This window comes from Haemorhous mexicanus, chromosome 4 (genome assembly GCF_027477595.1).
Source record: "Haemorhous mexicanus isolate bHaeMex1 chromosome 4, bHaeMex1.pri, whole genome shotgun sequence".
Classification (NCBI taxonomy): Eukaryota; Metazoa; Chordata; class Aves; order Passeriformes; family Fringillidae; genus Haemorhous; species Haemorhous mexicanus.
Window position 1 is genome coordinate 44,632,556 of NC_082344.1, and position 25,708 is coordinate 44,658,263.

At 44.2% G+C, this 25,708-nt stretch overlaps 2 protein-coding genes and 1 long non-coding RNA gene across 4 annotated transcripts; 2 read left to right on the forward strand and 1 right to left on the reverse strand.

Moving 5' to 3' along the window:
• Nucleotides 1-4,979: 4,979 nt before the first annotated feature.
• On the forward strand, nt 4,980-9,812 carry CDKN2AIP (CDKN2A interacting protein). 2 transcript variants are annotated; one of them, XM_059844579.1, is made up of 3 exons: nt 4,980-5,240; nt 5,336-5,466; nt 6,199-9,812. In XM_059844579.1, the coding sequence occupies exons 1-3, from the start codon at nt 5,017-5,019 to the stop codon at nt 7,713-7,715; spliced, it is 1,872 nt and encodes a 623-aa protein (XP_059700562.1). In that variant the 5' UTR covers nt 4,980-5,016; the 3' UTR covers nt 7,716-9,812. The 2 variants fall into 2 exon arrangements, with proteins under 2 accessions (XP_059700562.1, XP_059700563.1); XM_059844580.1 differs by having other exon boundaries at nt 5,100-5,240; nt 5,336-5,435.
• Nucleotides 9,813-14,223: 4,411 nt separating this feature from the next.
• Nucleotides 14,224-19,648, reverse strand: LOC132326450 (uncharacterized). Its single transcript, XR_009486241.1, has 3 exons — nt 19,517-19,648; nt 15,600-15,807; nt 14,224-14,565 (listed from the first exon to the last, which is right to left on the reverse strand). It is a non-coding gene; the product is annotated as an uncharacterized LOC132326450 (long non-coding RNA).
• On the forward strand, nt 19,202-24,160 carry ING2 (inhibitor of growth family member 2). Its single transcript, XM_059844581.1, has 2 exons — nt 19,202-19,595; nt 22,892-24,160. Exons 1-2 carry the CDS (start codon nt 19,406-19,408, stop codon nt 23,560-23,562), a joined length of 861 nt encoding a protein of 286 aa, XP_059700564.1. The 5' UTR covers nt 19,202-19,405; the 3' UTR covers nt 23,563-24,160.
• Nucleotides 24,161-25,708: the final 1,548 nt, after the last annotated feature.

Genomic DNA, 25,708 nt, shown 5'->3' on the forward strand with positions numbered 1-25,708 from the left:
ACTTCCATCCTCAATATGGAAAATTTCATGCCAAGCAGTGGACGTTTAGCAAGTGGCATGTTACCTAAGGCATAGTTTAGCAAGAAAAATTTAGCAATTGATATGCTACCTTTAGCTGTAGTTAAAGTTTAACAAACTTATTCAAAGAACAACAACTGACAACCCTATTGTAGGCAGTTATATATGTAAAGTATAATGTATTACTAAATGCAAAATAGTATTTAAGTTAGTAATAAGCGCATGTATGTGCAAAGGAAAATTATTATGAATTTACCTTCATTTTCACCCTTATTTTTTACACTCTGTAATTACTCAATACATTTTCCTCAGCTGATCAATCTCAGAAAAGTGGATGATTTTGTAATCCAGAGCTGCTTACGGTAGAATCAGAACAGTTGCATGGCTGTAGTGAAACAAAAAAACAGATCTACTCTAGTTTCCATTGACAAGCCTAGATAGTTGTTGCAGTTCCCTGCAAGGCGACCTGGTTCTGGGGGATCGGCACGGTGACCCAAATACAGGGTCACTCGGTCCACTCACTGCAGACACCAATATGGTGGATAGCAAATGGCGTTTATTCAAAGGCTTCAGGGGTATTTGTGGCTTTAGGCAGTTTGTGTCACTTCCTTTGGCCCTGTCCTGGGTGTGGCTAGGTAGCTAAGGTCAACTGAAGGTGAGGAGGGGTCTTCCTGTCTACCCGTAACAGCCCGAGATCTTCCAGCCGCAATTCCTAACTCTCCCACAATAGTAATTAATGCTCTTCTAGCAAATAATTTCTTTTATTCCAAGGATAAGTTTACTGAACAGCAATGACTGGGTACTTTGTCACATACAGACACATCTCCCTGGAAGTGCTGTCCCTTGCCTGGGTAGGAGAACTTCAATAAGCAGCTCTAGCAGAACACATAACATGATATCAAGAAACAGCAAAACATCTCTTCCCCATCCTTCTTCAAGCTGCATTTCTAATGAGCTTAAGCCAGAGCTCTCCAGTAATTTACTTATTACTTATAGCAGGGACCAAAAAAAGATGGTGTTCAGGGGATTTACTGCGCCAGGCCAGTAAGATTCCACTGTTACTACCTTTCTGTGGCAACTCTGAGCTCCCTTTGTACTGCGTGATGTTAAGGGCACAGTTCTCATATTAAGTTGAGTAGGGAATGTCACTATCTATTAAACTTAACTACACAGAACATGATTTAACTCAATGAGAGATACTGCCCTATATGTTTCAGTGGGACTTGACTTTGAAGAAATAATAATTCACTGGTTTATAAAGGCACAAATAAACTTATTATACAAGAAGTGCAGGTGCAATACTGTGATTTATAGACACTGGTATGATTCACCTTGAGATTTTTGTTGTATCTTGCCAAAAGCAGCTATTATCAAACCCCCAATGACTCTTAACAACACTACTATCGACATGGCATTTAGAAGTTCCTTCCCTATTGGGAACAAAACCATCTCTTTTCTTCCAATGTTGAAAATTAAATGCACAGCATTAACACTATCAGTGAGGTGTTTAACTTCAAAATTGCCTTTCCTGGTGAGAATGAAAATAGTACTTGTTTTGTTTTTCAAAATTAACAGCAGTGTTTTTCTCTCTTTTCTAATACACACACTTATCAACCTGAGACACAGTATATCTATCTCTTAGTGCTCACAGAGTACTGCGGATATACACCTATGCTTGTCTGTGCACACCATCCCATACTCCAGGAGTAGGATTTATCCTGTTTCCAGTTTCCTGATTCAAGCACACATTAATAAAGTAGAAAGAATATGACTGGAAAAAAATCAGGTAGGGAAGACAAAAGGCTCATTTTTAAGTCACCTTTGTACTAGCAACAATACATTGATGCAGCAGTAACACCAGAGAAAATTAACCCAAAATTAAAGCATAGGGCTCCAGAGAGGTATCAGACCAGAGAAGTTCCTCACTACAACCAAAAACTGTTGTGAGCCATTCTACATGTGTGCAAAACTGTTCCTGATTTTTCTCCAGATGTCACCAATATTTGTGTTCACAAGTATAGTCAGCGGGCAAAGAGATGAAATTGTTCTCAGTTAATTTGTCCTCTAAAACTGAGCAAGAGTAAGTTCTTTTAATCAGTCCTTTAGCCACTCTAGATAATGTGCTGAGTCTCCAACACTTCCTAGAACAATTCTGTTGTAGGAGCCCAGCACTCACAAGTGAGTCCATATAATCATATGCACACTGGGTGACTGGAAGCACTCGCAAAGCCCTGAGGTGTGGAGTCCTATCTCTGTGGTTTGGGCTGTCATTAACCCAGCAACACCAGAAAATGACTTCTGGAGATGCCTCTGAGTGTATGAAATGTTCCTATCACCATCCTGTGGAATATAATCCTCCCCAGCTCCCACTCTTAACTGGTATATGAGCAGCTCAGCATGGGCTAGTCCTTAGTCCTTGGCAACTCAGATGCTTGTAGAGGAGGACAGGACATTCTTGTCTGAACTGCTTGCTTCTTCTTCTGCAAGAATACAGACAATTCTGCTGCAGCTACTCAGGCTTGGTTGAATTCCTGCTGTCTCTGAGGGGCAGATCTCAAGCCTGGGTCAAGTCCCAATCTTTCATTAGAAAGCAAACTGGTTCATTGAAGAGCATAAACAGGCTGGCAGAATGGGTGATCTTGGCTGAGGTGCAAACTCAAACCTACGTTTCCCAAGGAATTCCGTTCACCCTTCGAGGTCTGTATGGACCATGAAGTCAAGAACTGTGGTATCACAGACTCAGAGGTCTAGGAGACAGGCCCACCTCACCTCTAAGCAGAAACCCTAATGTGACAGACCATGCCCTTCCTATATTTGAGCCTATATTACAAGATAACCACATGTGGGACTGATACAACTAATGCCTGGAAACAGATGTGGTGACTACAGTTTCTAAACTTTCTGACACTGTTTTGTAACAAACCCATTGTTCCAAGACACCCACAGCAGAGAGGGTACAAACTTTCTGCCCTTTTCTTCCCGTCATCCCCATCCCATTCATTACTGTTCCCTTGCGCTCTTTCACTGAACAATTCTCGCCAATGCACAAGATAACATTGTGTGGCCTAACCAGGAAAGCAAAGGAAAAGCACTTCCATTCTAACAGTGGATAAAGAGCAAAAGTGCATTGGACTTCTTTTTTCTGACTTCATTTCCTTAATCCCTTAGTTTTTGCTCTGTAGAGGCACTCTTAGTAAACCACTACATAACAATTTCCACAAAATAAGACATCTAAGTCATTAAGGAGAAATACTCCTTCCTTCAATGCAATCTATCCTGTAGTTCAGTTCATGATGACATGTAGGTGTTAAAAATTGAAAACTTAAGTAAACCCAGAGTTTCAATTCAGGAGGAAAAATCAATACAACTCTCCAGGGACAGCCCTTTGGAATTCAAAATTCTTTCCTCTTTTGCACTGATTCAGCAAGCCCTATCTTGGCAAACTGAAGCTTGTGATATTTTCACAGTGTGCTTGTCACTTTTTCACAGAGAACTGTTCAAATAGTCTTGAATCAAATTCTGGAGTAATATTTTGCAAACTAAAGGCAGCCTACAGAGCTGCAAGAGTCATTAGCTAAACCCTTTGTAGCCAGGAGTCCTCATTCAATGCTTCCTCAAAAATGCTACAACAACCTGTCCTTGCCACTTCCTTTCTGTCACATGCCAATGTTGAAAAACCTGGAATATGTCAAGATTATTTTACGTCCAGATAAGTCTTTGGTGCAAGCCATCAGGAAAGGAGACCTAATCAGGAACAGGCAGCATCCCTTAGTCAAGGACATCTAGGAACTAACAGGCTTTAAGAATGGAGCAAATCAAGATGTTGATGTACATCTATGCACACATTGCTAACTTGGCAAGTACTCAAGGTCCATGTATCCTATACCTGAACTATCTTCTTATAATATTAAAATTCATGCCTATAGGTCAAAATACCCCTGCCCAGGTGAAGACCCCTCCCCAGAGCATTGGATAAAAGTTCTTTCACTGATCCTTTTCCTTTCACTGGTGGAAGATGATCTGGGGGTGCTGGTGGAACATCAGTCGGCAATACATGAGCCAAAAGTTTGCCCAGGTGGCCAAGAAGACTAGCGGCATCCTGGCCTGGATCAGAAATAGTGCAGCCAGCAGGAATAGGGAAAGGATTGTCCTTGTACTCAGCACTGGTGAAGCCACACCTCAACTGCTGCGTCCAGTTATGGCCACTCAATTCAGGAAGGACATTGAGGTGGGGGAGCAAGGCCACAGAAGTGAAATGAAACTGGTGAAGGGTCTGGAGCACAAGTGCCATCAGGAGTGGCTGAGGGAGCAGGGGCTGTTTAGAGTAGCAGAAGCTCAGGGGAGACCTTATGTCTTCTAGAACTCCCTGAAAGGAAGCTGTAGCCAGGTGGGGATCAGCCTCTTCTCCCAGGCAACCAGTGTCAGGATTAAAGGATACAGTCTTAAGCTGCACCAGGGGAGGTTTAGGTTGAATATTAGGAGGAATTTCTTCACAGAAAAGGCTGCGAAGCATTGGAACAGGCTGCTCAGGGAGGCGGTGGAGTCACCATCCCTGGAGGTGTTTAAAGGAAGACTGGACGTGGCACTTAATGCCGGGGTCTCACTGACAAAGCAGTGTTTGGTCAGAGATTGGAGTCCATGATTTCAGAGGACTTTTCCAGCCTAAGTGATTCTGTGATTCTGAGGTAAAACACCACTTGATCCCCTACAAACTCCGACCTCAGCAAGCCTGGAAGAAATCAACCCGTAAAGCAGAACATTTGTTCACGCTTTCACCAATCACTATGCAGGGCTGGTAGCCGAGCACAGAGCACCTCCCGGCCCCCGGCACCCCGAGATGTGCGGCTGGGACGGGGCACAGCCGGTTCCGGTTGAGCGCCAAGGCCCAACCCTCCCGCCGCGCTCGCCGCCCCGCCCGCTCCGGCCCGGCCCATGCGGATGTGAGCTCACGGCGCGCCGGGCGGAAGCCGCGGGGCGGGTGTTTCCTCGGCGGCTGCGATGGCGGGGAAGGCGGCGGCGGGCGAGCCCCTGGGGCGGACGGCGGAAGAGGCGGCCTGGGCAGAGACGCTGCGCGGGGCCTGCGAGCCTGAGCACCACTGGCGGTACCGCCGGGAGTTCCTGCTGCGCAACGTGGGGGAGCTGCCGGCGGCGGGCAGCGCCCAGCTGCAGCGCCTGGTGTCCCTCTCCATGGTGTGGGCCAACCACGTCTTCCTGGGATGCCGGTGAGTTCAGCGGGACGCGCCGGGGCGCGGGGGGACGGCGCGGCGCGGCCGTCTGACGAGGCCCCTTCCCTCCTTTCCTCTTGTCGCCCCTCCAGGTACCCACCGCAGGTCATGGAGAGGGCGCTGGAAATGGCCGAAGGCATCCAAGTGACCAACGCGCCTGTCCACACCACGAGAGACGAACTGGTTGCCAAGGTGAAGAAAAGAGGCATATCAAGTAGCAATGGTTAGCAGATCATAGCTGTGACAATACATAGGAGTCTAGAAATGCTTGTTTCTGAATGTTCTCGGTTTGCCTCGGGCTTAGAAAGTAGTCAAAATAATTTACTTTTTAAACTCCCGCTAATTGTTTCCTCTCTCTGTGCTATTCTTTTTCTAATAGAATATCTGTAAAATGCATATAATGCGTACATAGTCATTTGGTAATGTAGAGCTGTTGTTTTGAAATTCTACAGCTGGTGCACTTTAATCTGGTAACTTGTGCATTGCGATAGGGGCTGCTGTGCTCTAGCTTAAATATATTCTTGTTACTTTGCCTTTGTTGCCAGCCAGGCATTGTTGCTGTGTAAGAAACTGAGTTTCTTAAAGTAATTCTCAGACTAATGTTTTAAAGATATTTTGTGATATTAGTAGACAAAATGCACTTCCTTTATTTTTAGATCAGATACATTTAATGTATGTTGGCCAATTTTGGTTTGGACTTCAAAAATAGAAATAGATACTTGGGTCCAAACCAACATCTGAAATCTTGCATGAGTATTGTCCGGATTTTGTCAAAAAACCCCAAAATTCTGAAATAGTAAGTTAATACTTGAAATGACGGTTCAGGGTGTATTGCTAATATATACCCTTTAAATTCACAGAGAATATTGCTAGAAGGTTTTAGATTATTTTTCTCTACATGGCTATTTGATAGTGCAGAAATCAAAGAGGATCACATATTTTATCTGTTTTGCAGAAGGGGTAGAGGAGCCCTGCAAGAGACAAGCTGTTGAGAAAAGCAGAGACTCTAAGGATGTTGGAAAGGATGTGAAAACAACCAAGACAGAAGGAGTGAAGGAAACAGAGAGCACCTTGCCCAAAAAGCAGGAAAAAGGTACTAGCAAAGATCGAGAAACTTCCCAGTCAACTTGCAGTTCAGATCAAGAAATGGTCATAGTCTCAGACATAGAATCAGAAGGAAAACCTGCTAATGCTGAAAGTACTGCTGAGCAAAAGCCACCTTCATCTGAAAAGGAGCCAGGAAAGAAGCCTTGCTCAAGCCCACCTAAGGAAAGCAAGTGTGAAAATGTGCCATCACCTGAAAAGAAAACTACAGTAAGTGTTGCGCCACTGGCTGCTGAGAGCACCCCTCAGGCAGCAGCAGTGGAGGCAGCACTGCCAGCAGCTGCCAAGAGCACCCCACAGGTAGCAGCAGTGGCAGCAGCAGTGCCATCAACCTCCAAGAGCACCCCAGAGGCAGCAGCAGTGGCAGCAGCAGTGCCAGTGACTGCCAAGAGCACCCCACAGGCAGCAGCGGTGCCACCAGCTGCCAAGAGCACCCCACAGGCAGCAGCGGTGGCAGCAGCAGTGCCACCAACCACCAAGACCACCCCCCAAACAAGTGCTGCATTGCTGTCTTCCAAAACCCAGGTGGGTGCCCTGGCATCAGTGTCCAAGAACGGTGCTCAGGTGAGCAGCTCACTGCTTCTGGCCCCCAAGAGTGGTACTCAGGTGGGCGCCTCGCTGCTGCTGTCTTCCAAAGGCCCGGCTAAGGCGGGCTCCCCGCTCCTGGCCTCTAAGAGCAGTGCGGAGGTGGCCGCCTCGTTGCTGGCCGCTCGGAGCGGTGCGCAGCCAGGATCCTCGCTGCTCGCTTCCAAGAGCAGCGCTCAGGTGGCGGCTTCGCTGCTGGCCGCTCGCAGCGGAGCTCAGCAAGGGCCCTCCCGGGGTGGAGCTCAGGCAGGTGCTTCCCTGGTGGCCTCCAAGAGTGGCTCGCAGGCAGGTGAAAGCCCTGCGAAGGCTTTGTGCAAGCCGCTAACCAGTGAAGATGCAAAGGAAAGACAACCTTTTTTCAACAGACTCTACAAAGCTGTAGCCTGGAAACTGGTTGCTGTTGGAGGCTTCAGTCCTAATGTAAATCATGCAGAACTTCTAAATTCATCTATTCAGTCTGTAAAAGCTACGTTAGATGTTGCTTTTGTTCCCCTGAAGGAACTTGCAGACTTGCCTCAAAATAAAAGCTCTCTAGAAAATATAGTTTGCGAACTGAGGTGCAAGTCTGTCTACTTGGGTACTGGCTGTGGTAAAAGTATGGAAAATGCCAAAGCAGTGGCTTCAAGAGAAGCTTTGAAATTATTCCTCAAGAAGAAAGTTATTGTGAAGATATGTAAAAGAAAATACAAAGGTAGTGAAATTGAAGATTTGGTGCTTCTGGATGAAGAGTCAAAACCTTCAAATTTGCCTCCAGCTTTAAGAAATCCTCGTGAGATCTTGTAGGGGAGAATCACTGTTTGTACTGTGTATAGTATTTCAACACAAGGACTAAAGGTTAATTTTGTACTTTGAAAATGTAGGCTTCCAGATATTTTGTATTTCTTTCTCAGTTTTGCAAGACAATGATAGTTCCTTCACTTGGTAGCAATTGTATAAAACTTGTTAGAGATGACAAGTGCGCATTTAAAGGTATTGCCTTAATATACAGCACACTAGTGTGCTGTTGTATTTGCAAAATAGTCTACCTAACTCTTCTATTTTTAATTAAACTATTAAGGTACAATTTGCTGTTTAAAACCTGACGTTTTTGTAATTCTTACAATTTGATGGTAGTGTGCTCAATTGTCTACCATATCTTTTCTAGGCTTGTAGAAGTGTGTACATAGGGACCATAATACTTGAATAACTGAAAGTTGTTTAAAGATTTCAATCAAAAAGTTGAATTATATGTTTCAGGCTTGTTGCTCATAATGTTCACTGTTGCTCATACTAGGAGAGAAAGTAGTTGGTTGACTATTTTTATGGGATGTTTTCATAACACTTGCAATATAAGTGACATGCTGATCCCATTTAACATTATGCTATCAGGTTAGAGCCCTTTTAATATCACATTGGCAAATTAGCAATTAGCAGTCAAGTCACAGCTATTTCGACCACCAAAACTGTAAGGAAATTTAATTTAAATGGTGAAGTATCATTTACAGTTTTGTTTGTTACTTTTTTTTTCCAAATGAACATGGATTTCTATACTAAATATATTTTGACTGCTAGTAAAACAATAAAACCTCTGTGATAAGCATCTATAGTATTTTGGTTTTGGCTACTAAATATTCCAGCCATTTCAATAACATTGCAACACCTTCAGTAAAGCTTTTCATTGAGTGGCTTCAAGGTGTAATCCCACAAGAATTAGTTGGTTTCTTTAGATGTGTAGCTGAAATACTGTAAAAGTGATAGAGGGGACCTATAAAATATGAATTTCAACTTTTGTAACACCAAGGTAAGCAAAATGAAAATGCTGCTATCTGCTGGGGCAGCAAGTGTATTGTAAAGCATTCATTCTAATCAAGCCCTTCCTTTGCTACGTTTTTACTCCCTGTACAGAATAGTTTGAGGCAAAGAAAGTGGGAGATTACCTTTTATTTTCAATGTTGCGAAATACCTGCACAAACTGCATGTTTTGGTATATTGGATAATGACATGTAATTGTAAAAACATAATGTCTTCAGTGCTATTTTGAATTAATCTTGTCCTATTACAGTAGTTAGCATCATTTAGTGGTGTCCTTACACTTGACTGACAGATCCATTGATCAAGTGCTAAAGGAATGAATAGGAATTTCTGGGATCTCAGTAGTACATATGTCCACTTTCATTTATTTTGTAAGTTTTGGGACTAAACCACAGTGGTGTTTACGCTGTACCCTGTGTGCTTTTGAACAGCAGTGGCTGTCCAGTCCGTAGCACCAGAAGCCTGCAAGGCACTCGCACTTACTGATGGCTGGTTGAGAACCTCCTCCACCTGACCCCTGTGCTTCTGTGCCCTCGGTCGCCCTTCGCCCTAGTTAGATTTCTCAGGAGTTCCCCCTTGGCGTTCCTGGAGCACCACCTGGCGTTTGGAATGCAGTGTGCTAAATTGCGTCTTAGTGCAGGAATTGGTGTCTGCTAGCGCAGGGCAAGCTTCGTGCTGTGCTTAGGAGCTGAGGTATTCATGATGGGAAGTGCGAGATCTTTTTCAAGTCCTTAGTCTGTTCAGGTAGACACATGTAAGGACTGTGCTTGTGAGGCAGGAGTTGCATCCCGCGCCCTCTGTAGTACAGCTTTCTCTGCTGTTAGTTCGGTCATCTCCAGATCTCTGGTTCAGAATTGCACGCGTGCTGTTATGTGAAAACCTGTGTTTCTCGTCTGTAAAGCAAAGCTCTCGGTATTCACTGACCTCAAGGGGCTGTTAGGGCAACTGTGTTAAAAGGCTGAGGTGCTAGATGCCTTTTTTAAAAGACCTGACTTAGAATTACTTTTTTAAAAATTTTGAATGTTACTCCTCTTTGATGTTTGGTTGTGAATCATTAAAGAACAAGTCTGTAGCTACTCTTAACAGAAACTGAAATCTGAAGCGTGTTATTTTTATTTCACATACTGCATGGAAAGCAACTCAATTCACATACAAGTGAATAAGCACTATTCACTTGTATGTGTATGGATTCACATACAAGTGAATAAGCACTATTCAAGTATTCGAATGAGAATCTATTAAGATTTCATTAGCCCTACAGGAAGAAAGAAATAGAACTGGCTGTGGCAAAAAGTGTTTGTGCAGTCCTGTCAGTTCTAAAATCCTGTGTCTCTCCTCCAGGTACTGTCCTGGTCTCTAGCGACTGGGATGTTGGTCTTTAACAGTGAGACCCCGCTGACGAGGGCCAGGGAGAACACCTGCACTTACACTGTCGGTGTGCAGAGTTGTCTCGTAGGGGCAAAGCAAACCAACCAACCGAAAGGAAAACTAACCCCGTTTTTTCTACGGAAGTTCGGGAAATCGCAGCCATCAGAAAGTCACTCCCCTTTCCTCTGGGCACTGCTAGCACAGCCTAAGCACGTAGGGCAGGGTCCTTGCGGCCAGCCGCCCACTGGCTGCTGTTAGCGGCTGCCGGGTGCGGACCCATGCGGGGAGTGTCGCCGCCGCCCCCTGTTGCCGCCTGCGGGCTCTGGGGCGGCCTCAGCAGTGGCCACACGGCGGGGCTGGCGTGCCCGCCCGGCTCGGGGCGGGGCCGAGGCGCTCTATTTGCATAGCGTGTTCCCGGCACCACTCTGTTCCTCCACGGTCGCCTTCCGCGGCCGTCCGGGGCCGTGGCGCCCCTCAGGGAGCGGCCAGGCTACCTGCCCGCTGTGCACCGCCTGCGGCGACCAGCAGGGAGGCAAACGCAATGTAAAAAACAAAACAAAACAAAAAAACCAATACTCACCCTACTCTAGAAGTTTTCCTCTCTGCCGTGGTTTATATAACGTCACTGGCGGGCAAAGAATGCTGGGATGTTCTGAAGACCTGCTCGCTAGGCCACGCACGGAGGACATCCGTTCCTCATGGGCCCCGCGCCCGCCTAGGGGAAAGTCCCCGGACCGCCGGCAGAGAGTGCCGGGCGCTGCAGCGCCCCCGCCCGCCGCCGCTTCACACCCTCCCGCTGAGACGCCTGCGGGCCGAGCGGATGAGAGCGGGGCGGGCTCTCGTCACGGCCACAGAGACGCAGGTAGCGCGGCAGGCGCGCCAACAGAACGGGGCTCACTCTCAGGCCATCCTCTTTTGCCGGGCGGGGACTGCAGGGGACACCTTGGGACGGGAAAAGAGAGATTTCAAATTAAAAGACTATCAAAGAACCCATCCCCAAAGAAACAAGTAAACTGGGGCACAGCTCTATGAAGTCTTGTTTTTTTGACTGAGAAACTGTGATGAAATCTCAGTGTCCCAGTTTCATCTACTAAAAGGATATGTCTTAAGCTGTATGAAGCACCTGCTGTACAGGCTAAAGACCACAGTCAAGCTTCTGGAGACAAGCTGAAGCTTGTGCAGTGACTGATGTGTGCTTGTTTTTCTTTTTTGGCCTTAAAATTGCACCACAGGACCCTAATGACTTCATCTGGTTCTGTGCCTGAGTGAACAAAATGGTCTCACTTGTAGATTACGGTAAATGTTGGTCTTCGAATTTGTTAGTAGGAGAGAATATGTCAAACATCAAACTTCTCAAGCTGTCCTAGGGTGATGTTACGATGCTTGTATCCCCATTTGTGTGTGCTGTTTATGCTGGATATTATGTTCTGTGCCTTCAAGACTGGCTCTGAAGAGTGAATGTTTTGTTTTGTTTCTTATCAGCTGCTCCTGCTGCTTTTGCTTTTTGCCCTGCTTTTCGCTTTGCTCTTGCTTCTGCTTGCTCTTGCTTTTTGCCTCTGCTCATTAGTTAGTTTAGCTAAACAGTCCAAATTTCTTTCTGGACTGTTTTTTCTTTCCTTTTTTGGACCTGCTTGAACCTGCTCCGGACTGGGACCTGGGAAACACCGAGAGTTTGCACCCTGTGGCCTGCGCCGGATGGACTGACAACAGAGCGACCACCCCCAAGAGAGACTTTCTGAATTTGTCGTCTTTTTCAGAGCAGTGAAAGAGTGGTGTCATCGGGTATTGTTCATTGTGTGTGCTGGGGGGTGCTGTGCCTGTTAAATAAACAGGTTCTTTCCACGTCTCTCTGAGGAATGGACCCAGCCTCCGATCCGGTTGGGGGAGGGGCCTGTGGGTTTACTTTCTGGAGGGGCCCCCTTTTGGAGGTTTTCTCCCAAATTTGCCCTAAACCAGGACACTAGCCTATAGGTTAAACTAAGCTGAGATGACATGCTCAAGCAGTCCAGAGACTGAGGGAAAAAAGCACACATTGAAGGAATTTTGATGCTGTCTCTCTCTTTCACTGGGCAAATCTGTCCCCAACCTTGTAAGTGGCAAAATACAGAGAAAATAAAAGCAATATCTATATTTTTAAAGTTTCTCTTTCAGCTAGATTTTCATTTTTGCATAATGTTTAATATGCCACACTCTTCGTTCAGGTAATAACAATTAACTTGTGTATGTGCCTTCTAGATGGTTCTGTTAGTTGCCACTGCCACAGCAAAGGTACTGCCATTACAGTTTCTAGTCTGTGATTAATCAACACTTGCTCACAGACGAGCATTTAGGAAAACAGGTTTTATGTTGATACCTGTTAACAGTTTCAAATATGTTGTCAGCTAATTATGAAAATGGTGCATGATAATTTCTGAGCACTACTGTCTGTTCCTAAGGTAATGGAAGATTGAGTTACAGTGGTTACCAGCTATGTATTTTCCTCCTCTAGTAACATTCCTGCAAATAAAAAAGCGTTGTTCAGCTCCAACATCTGAGCCTGCAGCCCTTTAAAGTTTTCATTGCCACTAGTGGTCAAGTAACATTAACTGTTAAGCCGAAGTGGGCTGCAAAAGGACTTCTCCTCAATATGAATGTAGAGATGAATCACGTTGGGCAAAAGATATTTTGTCACTAGTAAGAAAACTGATCTAACCCATGGATTTACTAAATCCTCTGATGTTTTATATTTTACATTTCAAATCTGCTAGTGTCTAGCCTGGAGAAGAGATAGCTGAGAGAGGATCTTATCAATGTCTATAAGTATCCAAAGGAAAGGTGTCAAGAGGATGGAGCCAGGCTCTTCTAGGTGGTACCAAGAAATAGGACAAGAGGCAGCATGCAGAAATGGATATATAGGAAGTTCCATCTGAATACAAGGAAGAACTTCTTTACTGTGCTGGTAACCAAACACCGGAGCAGATTGCCCAGACAAGTTGTGGAATCTCCATCTTCAGGGAGGTTCAAAAGCTGTCTGGACACAAGCTGTGAATTGTGCTCTAGGGGTCCCAGCCTGAGCAGGGAAATTGGACCAGATGACTCATTGTAGTCTCTTCCAGCCTCACCTATTTGTTATTCTGTGATTTTAACTGCAGCTAAGTTCTATGTTCTGTCAGATGCTGCCTATATTTTGGCAGCAGTCTTCCAGCCTAAAGCCTCCTTTACATTGGAGTAAATGCCACATTTCTCATTATTTTGGGGGAGAGGATGTTTGAGGGGCAGGAATTTATTCATCTTGTTTAACTGTTAATTTTTCTCACAATTACAACTGACTAATAAAGCAAATGTAAACTCTATGTGTTCTTGGGAAAAAAAACCCTATACATTGGTCATATCCTAGTAGTAAAGGATAATACCACTTTTTGGTAACTGGGAGTAAGTGATGGCACTGAAAAATTTGCTTAGCAGAAGCACTGCTAGAAAACCCCTAATGTGGGTGATTTGGTGCTATAGGGTTATTTTGAAGATATGAAATGACTCTCTGGTGCTATTTGTGATGACTTTTCAGTTGCACTAGAAATTAATAATTTTTACTAGGTTAGAATAAGCAGATTCCAAAGGAGAAAAAAAAAAAATCCACACTAGGAGGGAAATAAAATTAAAATGAGGCTTCCCCCTGTTTGTTGCAGAGTTTTAATGACGTATGCCGAAACTCTGTCCAAGTTTTCAGGGGAACTCTGAAATTCATAAATGGTAATCATAGGCATGTAATTACCCCATTTTTGCATACAGAGTGGAATTCATTTCACTGACTTCTGTGACAAGAGACCTGGACTCCCCTTACAGTCAATGGAGACATTTTTACAGCACTACCTATTTGTACTAAGATTCTCTCTCATTCCACATATTTAGCTGGATGACTCCCACCTTTATTTCCTGAGCTGGAAAGAAAAATTAACATCTGCATATAGGAGAGTATTATGAATGTTTTAAACTATCACCTACTGAAACTTTCTGCAGGTGCACTGCCCACCCTCATTTAATAATCTTGGTTACAAAGGTGCACTTGTGTAAATATGTTCTTCACAAAAGGAAGAAGTAAGAATGTGTTTTTCACATGACCTGTGCTGAGAAGCAAAATCACAGAAATGCAGCATTCATGTCAGCAGGGACCTCAGGCAAGAACACACCAAAAATCCTTTCTTTATTGTGTGCAAAAGGGTCTTGGTTCTTTTCCCTTAAATTCATGTGGATTCCTTCACTTACTAGAATGAAACAGGAACAGGTTTCAGGGCTGAGGTAAGACAAGAAAGATGGTTGTTAATGCAGTGAGATTACCTTGTTACCATTTCTAACTTGGCTCAACTAAACATCATCTGCACACCTCCTGAGGTTTTTCAAATGGTGATTGGTTCTAGAGCTGGAAACCAAATCCACTGATCATTTCTGCTTTATAACAGTATCTGAGGAAGAGGAGTTACTGTCTGAAAGCAGCTTCCTGGAGAGAAAGACAGGGAAGTGTTACTTGAGACACAAGTGGACAGATCCATGTTGTAAACGACAGGAAATGATGCATGTGGTGCTATCATTGCAGTGGCCAGATGCTGCCCCTAAGCTGATCAGCACTGTCCCCCTCCTCTAAGGAGCTGCAGTTCCTGTGCCAGCCAAGCATGCTCCATAGCACCTGTGAGAAGCTGGTGGTGCCCAGCTCCTGCTGATTTCCAGAGGGTATTCCAAACAGAGCTGATAGCCTCAAAAAGGAGCAGTGTGGTTCTACTCAAAACAAAGTGACAATGTGTCAGTATGCTCTCATGAAAGCAATGAAGTCATATATAAGTGAATTTCTTAACATGACTTGCCTTGGACCTACCAATTTCTTAAAACGTGTTTTGCTGTGGCATTAGAGTATGGAAACTGAATGTGAAGAACCATAATAAATAAATAAATTAATTAATAGTTATTACAAAACAAAGCATGGAGTATACTTAGTCTGCACTTTTTAGTCCCTTTTCCAGTCTGCTCATGGTGAAATTACCAGAACCTATCCGCTTAAAGAAAAAATTGAGCAGGATATTGTGGCTGCCCTCCTTCCCATGTTAATACAAGCCTGCTGGTTACTAAGTCAGATTCAGGAAGAGATTTTCTTTTATAACATATTGGCAGAAAGAGTAGATGTTGTGGATGAGGAAGAACATACACCTCCTGATAAGTGCAGGATATTTGTCACTTGGTACTAGAAAGCTCTTTGATACAGTTGAGGATGAAGCAAACAGGGAAAAAAGTATTTTCAGGAAATCTACTGTTTAGTTTATCATCTGATTGAAATTATCTGTTGTCAGCCCATGTCTTATTTTGAAGTATTCTGCACTTGTGTAAATGAAAAATAGTAATAATAGTGAAATCATATGTTTTGAATTCCACCAGATGAGTCAAACCTAATATTTAAAGAAAACAAAAAGCAATGTCTGGCATTACCAGGATTTATCTTTTTTGGATGACCTGATGTTAGAAAAGCTTTTGAGAATAGCTTACCTGGTCAAACACAGTAGTATCTCTGGCAAGGATAGCCTCTTCCCAGAATATCACCTGTACAAAACTCTGCTATGGCCTATTGTTTCTTTCAGCTGACTCTTAAGAAGCCCATCTGGCTTGTACTCATTCTTTTTTAAATCTGTTTACTTTTGCGGTATCTCAGATAATTCTTCATCCTTTTCATCCCATGGAAGACAGAGAAGCATTTCTGACAAGAAATATATATACTCAAAAATTAGTTCTTTTGCTTAAAAGAAGTACCTTGTTGTCATCCTTTGAGCATTCCTACTAAATGCTAAGAAGGTCTTTCACAATTACAGCCCCCTATGGACTTGTCCTCATCAACAATGCTGCTTTTCTTTTTCCACAGCCTGAAACACTTCCTGGGTCATCAACAGAAAGCAAGAAAAAAGAAAAAAGCAACCCCAAACATAACCAAACAAACCAAATAAAACCAAACCCAAACCAAACCAAAAGAATCAAACAAAACAAAAAAAACCCACCAAAGTAAACAAACAAACAAACAAACAAACAACACAAAAATCCAAACCAAACCAAAACAAAAAACCCAAACCAAACCTTAACCAACTTGTGTGTTATTAGGTGAAACAGGACAGGAATTATCCGTTTGAGCATTTAAAATCAGGATTATGAAAGATGAGAGGCAAAACTTAAATTGGGGAAAATAAAAGTTGGATTAAATCTCTGGATATATTTTTATCATAGTAAAATCTGTAATATAATGAAATCTTTCACAAAAAGAAGGTTGGAACCTTAAAAACCAACCTTGGTTGGAACTTTAAAAGCCTATCCTGGTAATTTATGAAGAAACAAAAACAGTTGGGACCTATTCTTCCTGAAAACTGGGATTAGTTTAGAGATATATAAATAAATTTAATAAACTGAACATATTACTTACCCTTGGTGAACAGCTACTGAGATATGTTTGATGCAACACACCCCAGTACCACATCCCTGTGTATCAACCTCAAGCTGACAGTTTCCCACTTAGCAGAGATGGTTGGTGGAAACGTGTGATCGTTCTGCCTGTCCGTCTCTACAATTAGCAAGGTTTTGCTCTACCATGCCTGTTCCTATCTCCAGATTATTCTCACGTACAGACTGTGAAAGAAGGGACACAGTTGGTTCTCAGAGCTATCAATCAACCTGCAAACTTGAGCCCAATACATCAAAATTCTCCTGTGCTTGCTCTTAGCCATTTTGAGGCATGAGCAAAGCAGAGAATTCAATCAGCTCTTCTTGCTTTCCTTTCCCCTGAGGCTTCAAACATGCAGCAAGCTAAGGCTTCTTTTTCCTAGAGAAATCTGGTCCAGTGCCTCTGCTGCATTCTTAAGGTTCCCCAAAATTAAAATTTTTATTTTAGTGTTTGAAAGCAGCAGACAACACTTAAATTCAGAAGTCATTAGCTATTCTCTTCTGCACCTTAGATACTGTTTCCCCCATAGTGACAAACAGAAAGCTTTTAGCACAGAAACCACCTGTAACAAATGTATGAAATATTTTCTTGGCTATTTCTTTACTGACAGTGCATGCACAGTTTCTTGTGAGAAAAAAAAAGTTATGCAAAAATGTTTGGTTTAAATTCATACTTAACAGTAATTAACATTTACTTTTAAATACAATGTTAATTTTGAATGAACATTTCTGCTTTATTTTTTCTGCTCTGTAGGGGAATCTCCTGTTTCTTAGCTTTATTTCTTCATGAGATGGCAGAATGTTACACCTATTCAAACTGACTAGAAGCACAAACATAACCCCTCAAAAGAGCCAACACCTTTCTCAAGAATATTGTATCAAATATATTAATCCAGGTCCTCTTCACTGGCTTAAGTGTTATCTGTTAATATTATATAAAAAAATTCAGTCCTCAGTTACTCAGAAGTGACAGCAATGACCACTACACAGTAAAGTTTCAGTGAGTTAGTGCAGAGGGAAGCCAAGGTAACCAGGCTACTGCCACTTTCTAAATCTATTTGTCCAAAAATGAGACAAGTAGCAAAAAATTATCTGAGGCTTCATTAACCTGAGCAAACTGTTCATTTTAAGATGAAGGTGCCCTTTTAAGAACATGAATACGCAGAATTACAGACTTCCTGGTTTTTTGGCCAGAGTGACATCAGTGTAGTGAAGGATGTTTTGAAAGTACTGTCTACAACTTTGTTTTCATTCATTTTTATGACCTTGCCAACACATTGCTGACTTGGGCAAAGCTGACTGTCTGCAGCTACAATTACTCAACAGCTTGGACACAGACATATGAAAATCCCTGCCATGTAGAACACCTGCCTAGCAGCTCTGTGACTTGGAAGTTAGGAATGTTTAAATAGTTCTGTGAAATAGGGTCTTAAGAAAATAACACTTGCAGACTGCCATCATGTGAGATACTAATTTTCTTGTAGGAATAGCCATGGAGCTATTTGGGGCAGACCACATAGAGACAGAATCCCAGGGAAAAGGAGTCTGGATGGGATCCTTGGGAGGCCACCAAGGCAGAGCCAGCTTCACAGGCAGATCAGGTTGTGTCAGGCCTCATCCAGGGAGGCTCGAAAAATATCCAAGGATGGACATTAAGCAACTTCTCTGAGCAACTTGTGATGCTGCTTCACCACTACTCCAGATCATGCCGTCCTGAAATGCTATATACAAGATTAGTAGGAGTACTCTTTTAGTGTGGGCTACTCAGCTAGAGCTAGGAATGCAAGACAGAAGGCAGGCTGGGGATTTGTATTTACTTCTTTTCAATTTTATTCCTGAATTCAAAAATCTCTAATTGTTTTTTGTTTGGTTGTTTTTTTTGCTACATTGACCATACGCATTTTCCCCTGATAACTTTTTGGGTGCCTAAAATATAAATGAAACAATGCAAAGTATACAGGTCTCCGCAGGGTGTTTCAAGACTCGACAAAATTAATTTTCCTTTCCTTATGCTTACCAATTATTATTCATGTAGTAAAGACCTGGAAAATGTCAAAGAGAAGTGGAGATGAAATCTCGACATTTTAGTATATAGTCAAAAAGTACAATTTAGCTTTTGTTTCCTACTATAATTGTGGCCAAGATTTGATACAAATTCTGCAACGGGCATGGGAAAGACAGGACACTGTCAAATTTTGGAGATTTGCTGTTTGGCGAGTGACGTTTAAAAGGCCAAAGTTCCTTGATACCTTAATTAAAATACTCTTGAAATGATTTCTCAGGGTAAAAACGTCACTCAGCTTCCCTAAATAACAGCTCATCCCAAATCCTCTTTGCTCTTCTTTGAAGAGAGATCAGGTGGCTCTTACTGCGGGCAGGAGCAGTCCGCGCTGCCCCGCGGGGATCCCCGCGCGGGTGGCGGCTCCGCCGAGGCGCGGAAGCGGCGGCGGCTCCGGGCGCCCTTATGGGAAGCTCCGCCCCCCGCGCGCGCTCCCGCCCCTCGCCGCGCGCCGGGCCAATGGGAGCGCGCGCCTGGGGAAGGCGGGAGAATGCGAACCCTTGGCAGCGCCACCGGCCGCGCCTTATAAGGGCAGGGCCTCGCGCATGCGCGCTCCGGACAGGGGCGGGGGCGCCGAGCGGGGGTTTTGCTCCGGCAGCGGCACCGCGGGAAGGGGCGCGCGACCCGCGGGACCCCGCGGAGGGGTGGTCGCACCCGCCCGGCCCGGCGAGCGCTCACCGCCCCCCGGGCGCGGCCGCCGCCGCCCCAGGGCAACGGGGCCGCGACAGGAGGAGGAGAAGAAGACGGAGAAGGGAGCGGGGCCGCCGCAAGGACCCCGCGCCCGGTGCGGGCGGCGCGGCGGCGGCGGCGGATGTGCTGCTGGCGGGGGGGGATGATGCTGGCGGGGCCACAGCTGGTGGCGGGGCCGGCGGCGCCGGGCGGGGAGCGGGCCCGGCTGCTCTCGCTCTACGTGCAGGACTACCTGGAGTGCGTGGAGTCTCTGCCGCTGGACATCCAGCGCAACGCCTCGCTGTTGCGGGAGATGGACACGCAGTGCCAAGGTGGGCGCCGCCGCGGGGCACCGGGCGGCGGGGAAAGAGGGGAAAGGGGACGGCCTCCGCTCGCCGCACATGCGCCCGGCGCGGAGGAGCCGGGGCCGGGGTGAAACCCTGCTGGGGCCCCGCGGGGCTGAGCTTGCGGGGCGCGGGGCTCCCGGCGCCCGGTCGGTCCCGGGGAAGGCCGCCCCGCCTCGGGGCTGGCGGGGCCCCGCTGCCCGGCGCTAGGCCCTGGCTCCGCCGTTTGGGGTCGCTTCCGCCCCGCTGGGCAGCCCTGCCGCCCGAACCGGCGGCGCTGCCGCTGGAGGTGGGGTCCGGAAATCGGCCTCCCCGCGGCTCCTCCCGCCGTGCGGACCGGGGAGGCGGTGCCCCGGCGGAGCCCAGCGCCCGTCCCACGGTGGACCGCACGCACGGTGGGGGCGGGGATACATAAAGCGCCCGCAGCGTTCCCTTGGGTCGTGAAGGGAGGCTGTGGAGCGGGAAGCTGCCCTAAACCTCATCCAAAGGCTCCTTCGGGAGGCAGGTTCGGTGCCGGTTAAAAGACCTTGCGCCCCGCGGAGTTTGCGGGACACAGCGGTGCTCGGCAGCTGCAAGCCGGCCCCTGCCATGAGGCAGGAATTTGATCCCGTGGAGTTGGCACTGGAGCCGCATCTCCCTCCTTCGGCGTGGGCTGGAGGGGACCATGGGGACCGGCAAGGCCTCTGACGTTGAAGGGCCACCTCAGGAGGCAGCTGTTGTGAAGGGATTCTTTCAATTATCTTTCTAATTACCCAAGAAAACACATAAGAACAGGCTTTTGTAAGTTGCCTGGGATTTTAAAGTTTAAATGGCATAGACTTGCCTGCAGCATTTTGAATTCCTAATCGAGACTGACTCTTTACCTCCTGATCCATGGTGACTAGCCAGCAATCCTCAGACTTTAATAGATTAAATATTTTCTTTAGGCTGTTTATTGCTGTCTTTTTATCCAGCCACCAGTACTGGGTCATATAAGAAATTTGCTGCTAGTTTTAATTGAAGCCTTCAACTGTTTAAAAAAAAACAAAAAAAACAAAAACAACAAAAAATCTTCAAAACCCTAAAAATGGGATAAAAATATTTAAGACCCAAGCCTGAAAATGTAAAAGGAATGCCATATTATTTCAGCTAATTTTAAAAGGTAGCGATGGCTTGTGGAGGAGGAAAAAAGTCACCCTTGTGCTTAGAAAACAAATCGTTTTAGGTTTTATTAGCTCCACCAGACCTCATCAGATTATCTGTAATGAACACTTGGCCCTGGTTTGGGTTGGAGTTTTTTCTTTGTGGTTTTGTTTTGTTTTGTTTTTTAAACAGAGGTTTCAGAGCTGTTTATTAGGGTGCATGAATGCCTTGTCTAATCTTTGGGGAATCACAAGAAGTTTGGTAAACTCCCATCTCTGTCAGTCTGAAAACTTCTTTGCTCTCTTTAGTGGGTGTTGATCCATGTAAAGTTCAGCATATTTTCACAGGCTGCATCCAGGCAATAATTGATGTAGGATGAATGTTGTTCTCTGTCACAGTATGAACAAGTGAACAGCTATTGTTTGTGAATGGTTCTGCGTAGGGCACTTCGAATGTAGGAAATCCATCTCATCTATCTGTGCCTACACTTCTGCCTCCAAAAAAAGAAGTCTGGGTGGGAGATAGTGTGGTTGTACAATATTGTACTCTGGTTATGCCTTTCTTGTTCAACAGCATACAAAGTACCCTACTCTATGCTTTTCAGGAGCTGAGAGTAAGATTTTTTTTTTTAAATTTTATTTCTCTTGTCAGGGCAACAGGCAAGTGAAGGTGCAGGGAAACAAAGCTTATGGTTTAAATGGTAGCTGGAATGCTGATATTAAAATACAGAAAATACAGGTTGAGTTACTGGACAGGCCAGAGAAGTGATTTTTATCTTACCTTAGTGAAAGTCTGGAACAGAACAAAATGCAATTGGCTCCTGTTGTCATACAGGTTTCAGAATATATAGTAAAAAGCTGTTGTTCATGCTTAAGCTACTGTTCCAAGATACCAGCAGGGAAAAAAATATCACTAGGAATGATGTTGAGATAACAAGCATGAATCATTTCACAACAGTGCAGACAAATTCTTTTAAAATGAAAGCAAATTATTTAAATGCAGGTCTTTAGGAAGAGGTAGATTGTACTGCATAACTTCTGCTTTAGAAGTAAATAGTTTTGTACCATTTATAGACTGTCTTACCTGTTCAAATAAAATCCTAAGTTCTGACTGAACCAATACTGTACCCAACATCAAGTTTCACTGCCAGCTCTTCTAATTATTTCCTTCCCTCTTCGGAGTTTCTGTCGTTTATGTGTAGATCTAGGGTAACATTTGGCTTGCAAAAAGTAATTTTAAAATCCAGCAATATAGAACAGCAGAGTACAGACTGAGACTGATTTACAAGACATTTATTGATGTCCTATTCGGGTTCATTCAACTTGCTTCTTAGAACTAAATTTAGTGAAAGATTCACAGCAACTCATGCAGTTACTTTGCGTGACTTGGAAGAGGGAAAGCTTGGAAATCAAACTGTGAACCACTCATTTACTAGTTGCTTAAAAATATCCTATGATGCACTAAAGAGAAGGTCACCAGTTCTGAAAAGTTCAATCCTGATTTAAAATGCAGCTTGCTGTAATTTGTTTTGGCAATAGGGAAAGTATTTTGAGGGGTGTAAGTTGATTTTCATAATGATTGTAAATTTGCTATTATGTAACTTCAGTTATCATATTCCTTTTATAACTGTGTCTACTTGAAAATGTAATGCCAGACCTTGAGATGAATAAGAGGGGAAGGCAGAGGACCTGGATAAGCTAATTCTGGGGTGTTATATATCACAATATATGACAATTCTATGAATTTCAGGATTCTTCGTGTGATAAAATAAGGGATTGCTTTGGTTTGCTGGCCGAGTTTTGGAATTATTGTGGTAAGGACTCTCTCTTAAGAAAAACTCCTCCTGTTTTAGATGGAAGGAGGATCTGGATTATCCATGCCTCAATAACTATCATCTCCCCTCTCTTGTGTTATCCTTTCTTTTTCCAGTGGCTAAAATAAGTTTGCTCTTTCTTAGAACATGAGAATATTTTCTTGCAACAGATTGTGACCTTAAACATTGATTTGATGACCACATGCACTTGAATGATGTTTTCAATCTAACCCACTAGGGTATACTGTAATTAAGATTTGTACTATTTCTCATCAGTTAGAAATACATTTGTTTTCTTGAGCATGTTCCATCTTGTGTAATTATTCCTATGATTATTTTTATTTTATAGAAGCGTTAAAAGAAATAGATGATGTCTATGAAAAATACAAGTCAGAAAACGATCCTGTTCAGAAGAAACGCTTGCAGCAGCATCTTCAGCGTGCGTTAATCAACAGTCAAGAACTTGGAGATGAAAAAATTCAAATAGTTACTCAGATGCTAGAACTGGTAGAGAACAGAGCCCGTCAAATGGAAACACACTCTCAGTGTTTTCAAGATCTGTCTGAGAACGAAAAGCCTCTAGAAAAGGCCAAGATGGAGTCCTGCCAGCCAGAGAGATCCTCGCGTAGGCCTCGTCGCCAGCGAACCAGCGAAAGTCGTGACCTGTGCCACATAGCCAATGGCATCGATGACTGCGATGACCAGCCACCTAAAGAGAAAAGATCCAAATCTTCCAAGAAGAAAAAACGCTCCAAAGCCAAACAGGAGAGAGAGGTTTCACCTGTAGAATTTGCAATTGATCCCAATGAACCGACTTACTGCTTATGCAACCAAGTGTCTTACGGCGAAATGATAGGATGTGACAATGAACAGTGCCCTATTGAGTGGTTCCACTTTTCCTGCGTTGGACTCACGTACAAACCAAAGGGGAAATGGTATTGCCCCAAGTGCAGAGGAGACAATGAGAAAACGATGGACAAATGTACTGACAAATCAAAAAAAGATAGGAGATCGAGGTAGTGAAAACAATCTATGTTTTAAAGAGTTGATCCTTTTATATTAAAATGTTTCATTTCCACAGAACGTTGTTTTAGGAAATGCATAAGACTATGCAATAATTTTTACTCTATAATATTAATATTAAAAACTGTTATGCCTTCTGTGATCTTTAACTTTCTGCACTGAATAACCAAATAATTGAAACAGGGTGGCTTCAGACCTTTCACAGAAGACATTACAAGCAGATGGCGCTTGGTTTCAATTTACCCCGTTAGTATTTTAAAGAACCTTGTGAATCCTGAAATAATGGTGGTGGGAAAGATACTGAAGAACTTCTCGTGTTATGGTAAAGGGGTTGAAAGGCCTCATATCTTTGCTAGCATCTTAACAACTGAGTTTGTTGGTTATCCCAAGTTTTACATTTTCAGTTTTTGTGTTAACATCACGCGTTTGGAGTTAGGGGTTTTGAATTCAGCTGTAACTGTAAAAGTCTTCCGAGCTATAAGCAGACCTCTCCAGTGACTTTCATATGATCAGTATGTTATTGCAAGGAAGAAAATACCACTAACTTAAACTTTTCTTTTTTGCCAACATTAAACTTCTGTCTTTGTGACTATACTTGGGAGTCAGTTTTTGGATATGATATAATTATGGTGTATACTCAGTTTTTGATACTAGGTTTTGTCAAGCATCCTGATGTGGTCCTTATCATTTAACATGAACTCTCTATAAGGCTTGAAGTGGTAGAAGGATCCCTTGAGAGGAGGGGATATTAACGTTTTAGGGAACAGGAACTGGAAATGTGATGGAAACTTCATTATAATCCATGTGTAGAGAGCTGAATCATGACTGGTATTCTCTGGGGTGTAAACTTTGCGCTTCCTTAGGCAGGATTTGTGTGTGCATGTGGCCAAACCCGGGTTTAGGCACAGCACCAAAGTTTTTGGACTTGGGCAACTACCTCAAAAGCCTGAAGGCAAAAGTTTTCAATAAAAAGTTGATAGATAACTAAAAAAACAAAACATAAGCATGCATGGCACAGAGCCAATAGACAAATCCCAGCAGGTTTCTGACAGGTGATGTAAGAGTGTTGTCCTGAAGTATGCCGGTAGTATTTAAACACTACTTGGGTGGTGGTTAAAAGTGAACTTCCTCACCCCCATGCCTTAAAGGAGGTTAAAAAAAAAGATGAAAACACCTGTTGCTGCTCCTTTGCAATGGGAGATTCTAATGGAGAAGTGAGTGAGGTACCACAGTTCAGCCCTAGGGTTCCTGCTCACCAGTGCTCTTGAGACTGGAATTAGGGTGGGCTTGGCAAGGCAGGCAGCAGCTCTGCAGGGCTGGCTGTGGGGTTGCCTGAGGGTGGGCTGCAAGTGCTCAGAAGTCCCTGTAGGTCTCTGTCCCTTGCTGCTAAGGTTTCCCTTCACAGTACAGAGGGAAAAGTGACACCAGCTCTGGCCAAGCCCAATTAGAAGGCAGTTGTGCTGAGTTGGGAGCGGCCCAGAAGGCAGGCAGATGAGCAAAAGTGAGCTGGGATGGATGAATGCCATCAGAACTCCTTCCTGCATCTCCACTAGAGGGCTGTGCCAGCTGGGGCTTGAGGGTGGAATGTGTCATGCAGGGCACAAAGCCTCACACCAGATGGCACAAATCGATGCACAGCATGCTCAGTATCAAAAGGTAAGTAACATACCAAGTCTTTTTCCTCAGGTATGATCTAATTCCTTAGCAGGATTGAGCATTTCCAAGTAGTAGTATGTACCAGGGGAGTGGCAAGGCAAAGGTTTGAGTTTTTGCTCTAAGATTGTAGGTTTATGATGTGGAGTAGTGCTCCAGTGGGGAGACCTGTACCACAGTAAGTAAACAGCTCCTGCAGGAAACTCCTGTAAGGGCTCTGACCATTAGTAGGATGGGATAGAGGGTAAACCTTCTCCCTACCTTGCTTCACACCTACTGGCTGATCTCAGGTTGCAAAAATAGTCTTAACGGGCTGGATCATGGCTATTGATGGAGAGTGATCAGACCTGCTGTTGGAGATAAGTGACAGTAAGTTGTCTTCTGAACATTTGACTTTTTTTATTTGTTATGGCTCAAATTTCCTTCTCAAGAAGATTGATTGGAAGCCTAGGGCTGAGAATTATATGAACATTTAACGTTTACCTAAAAT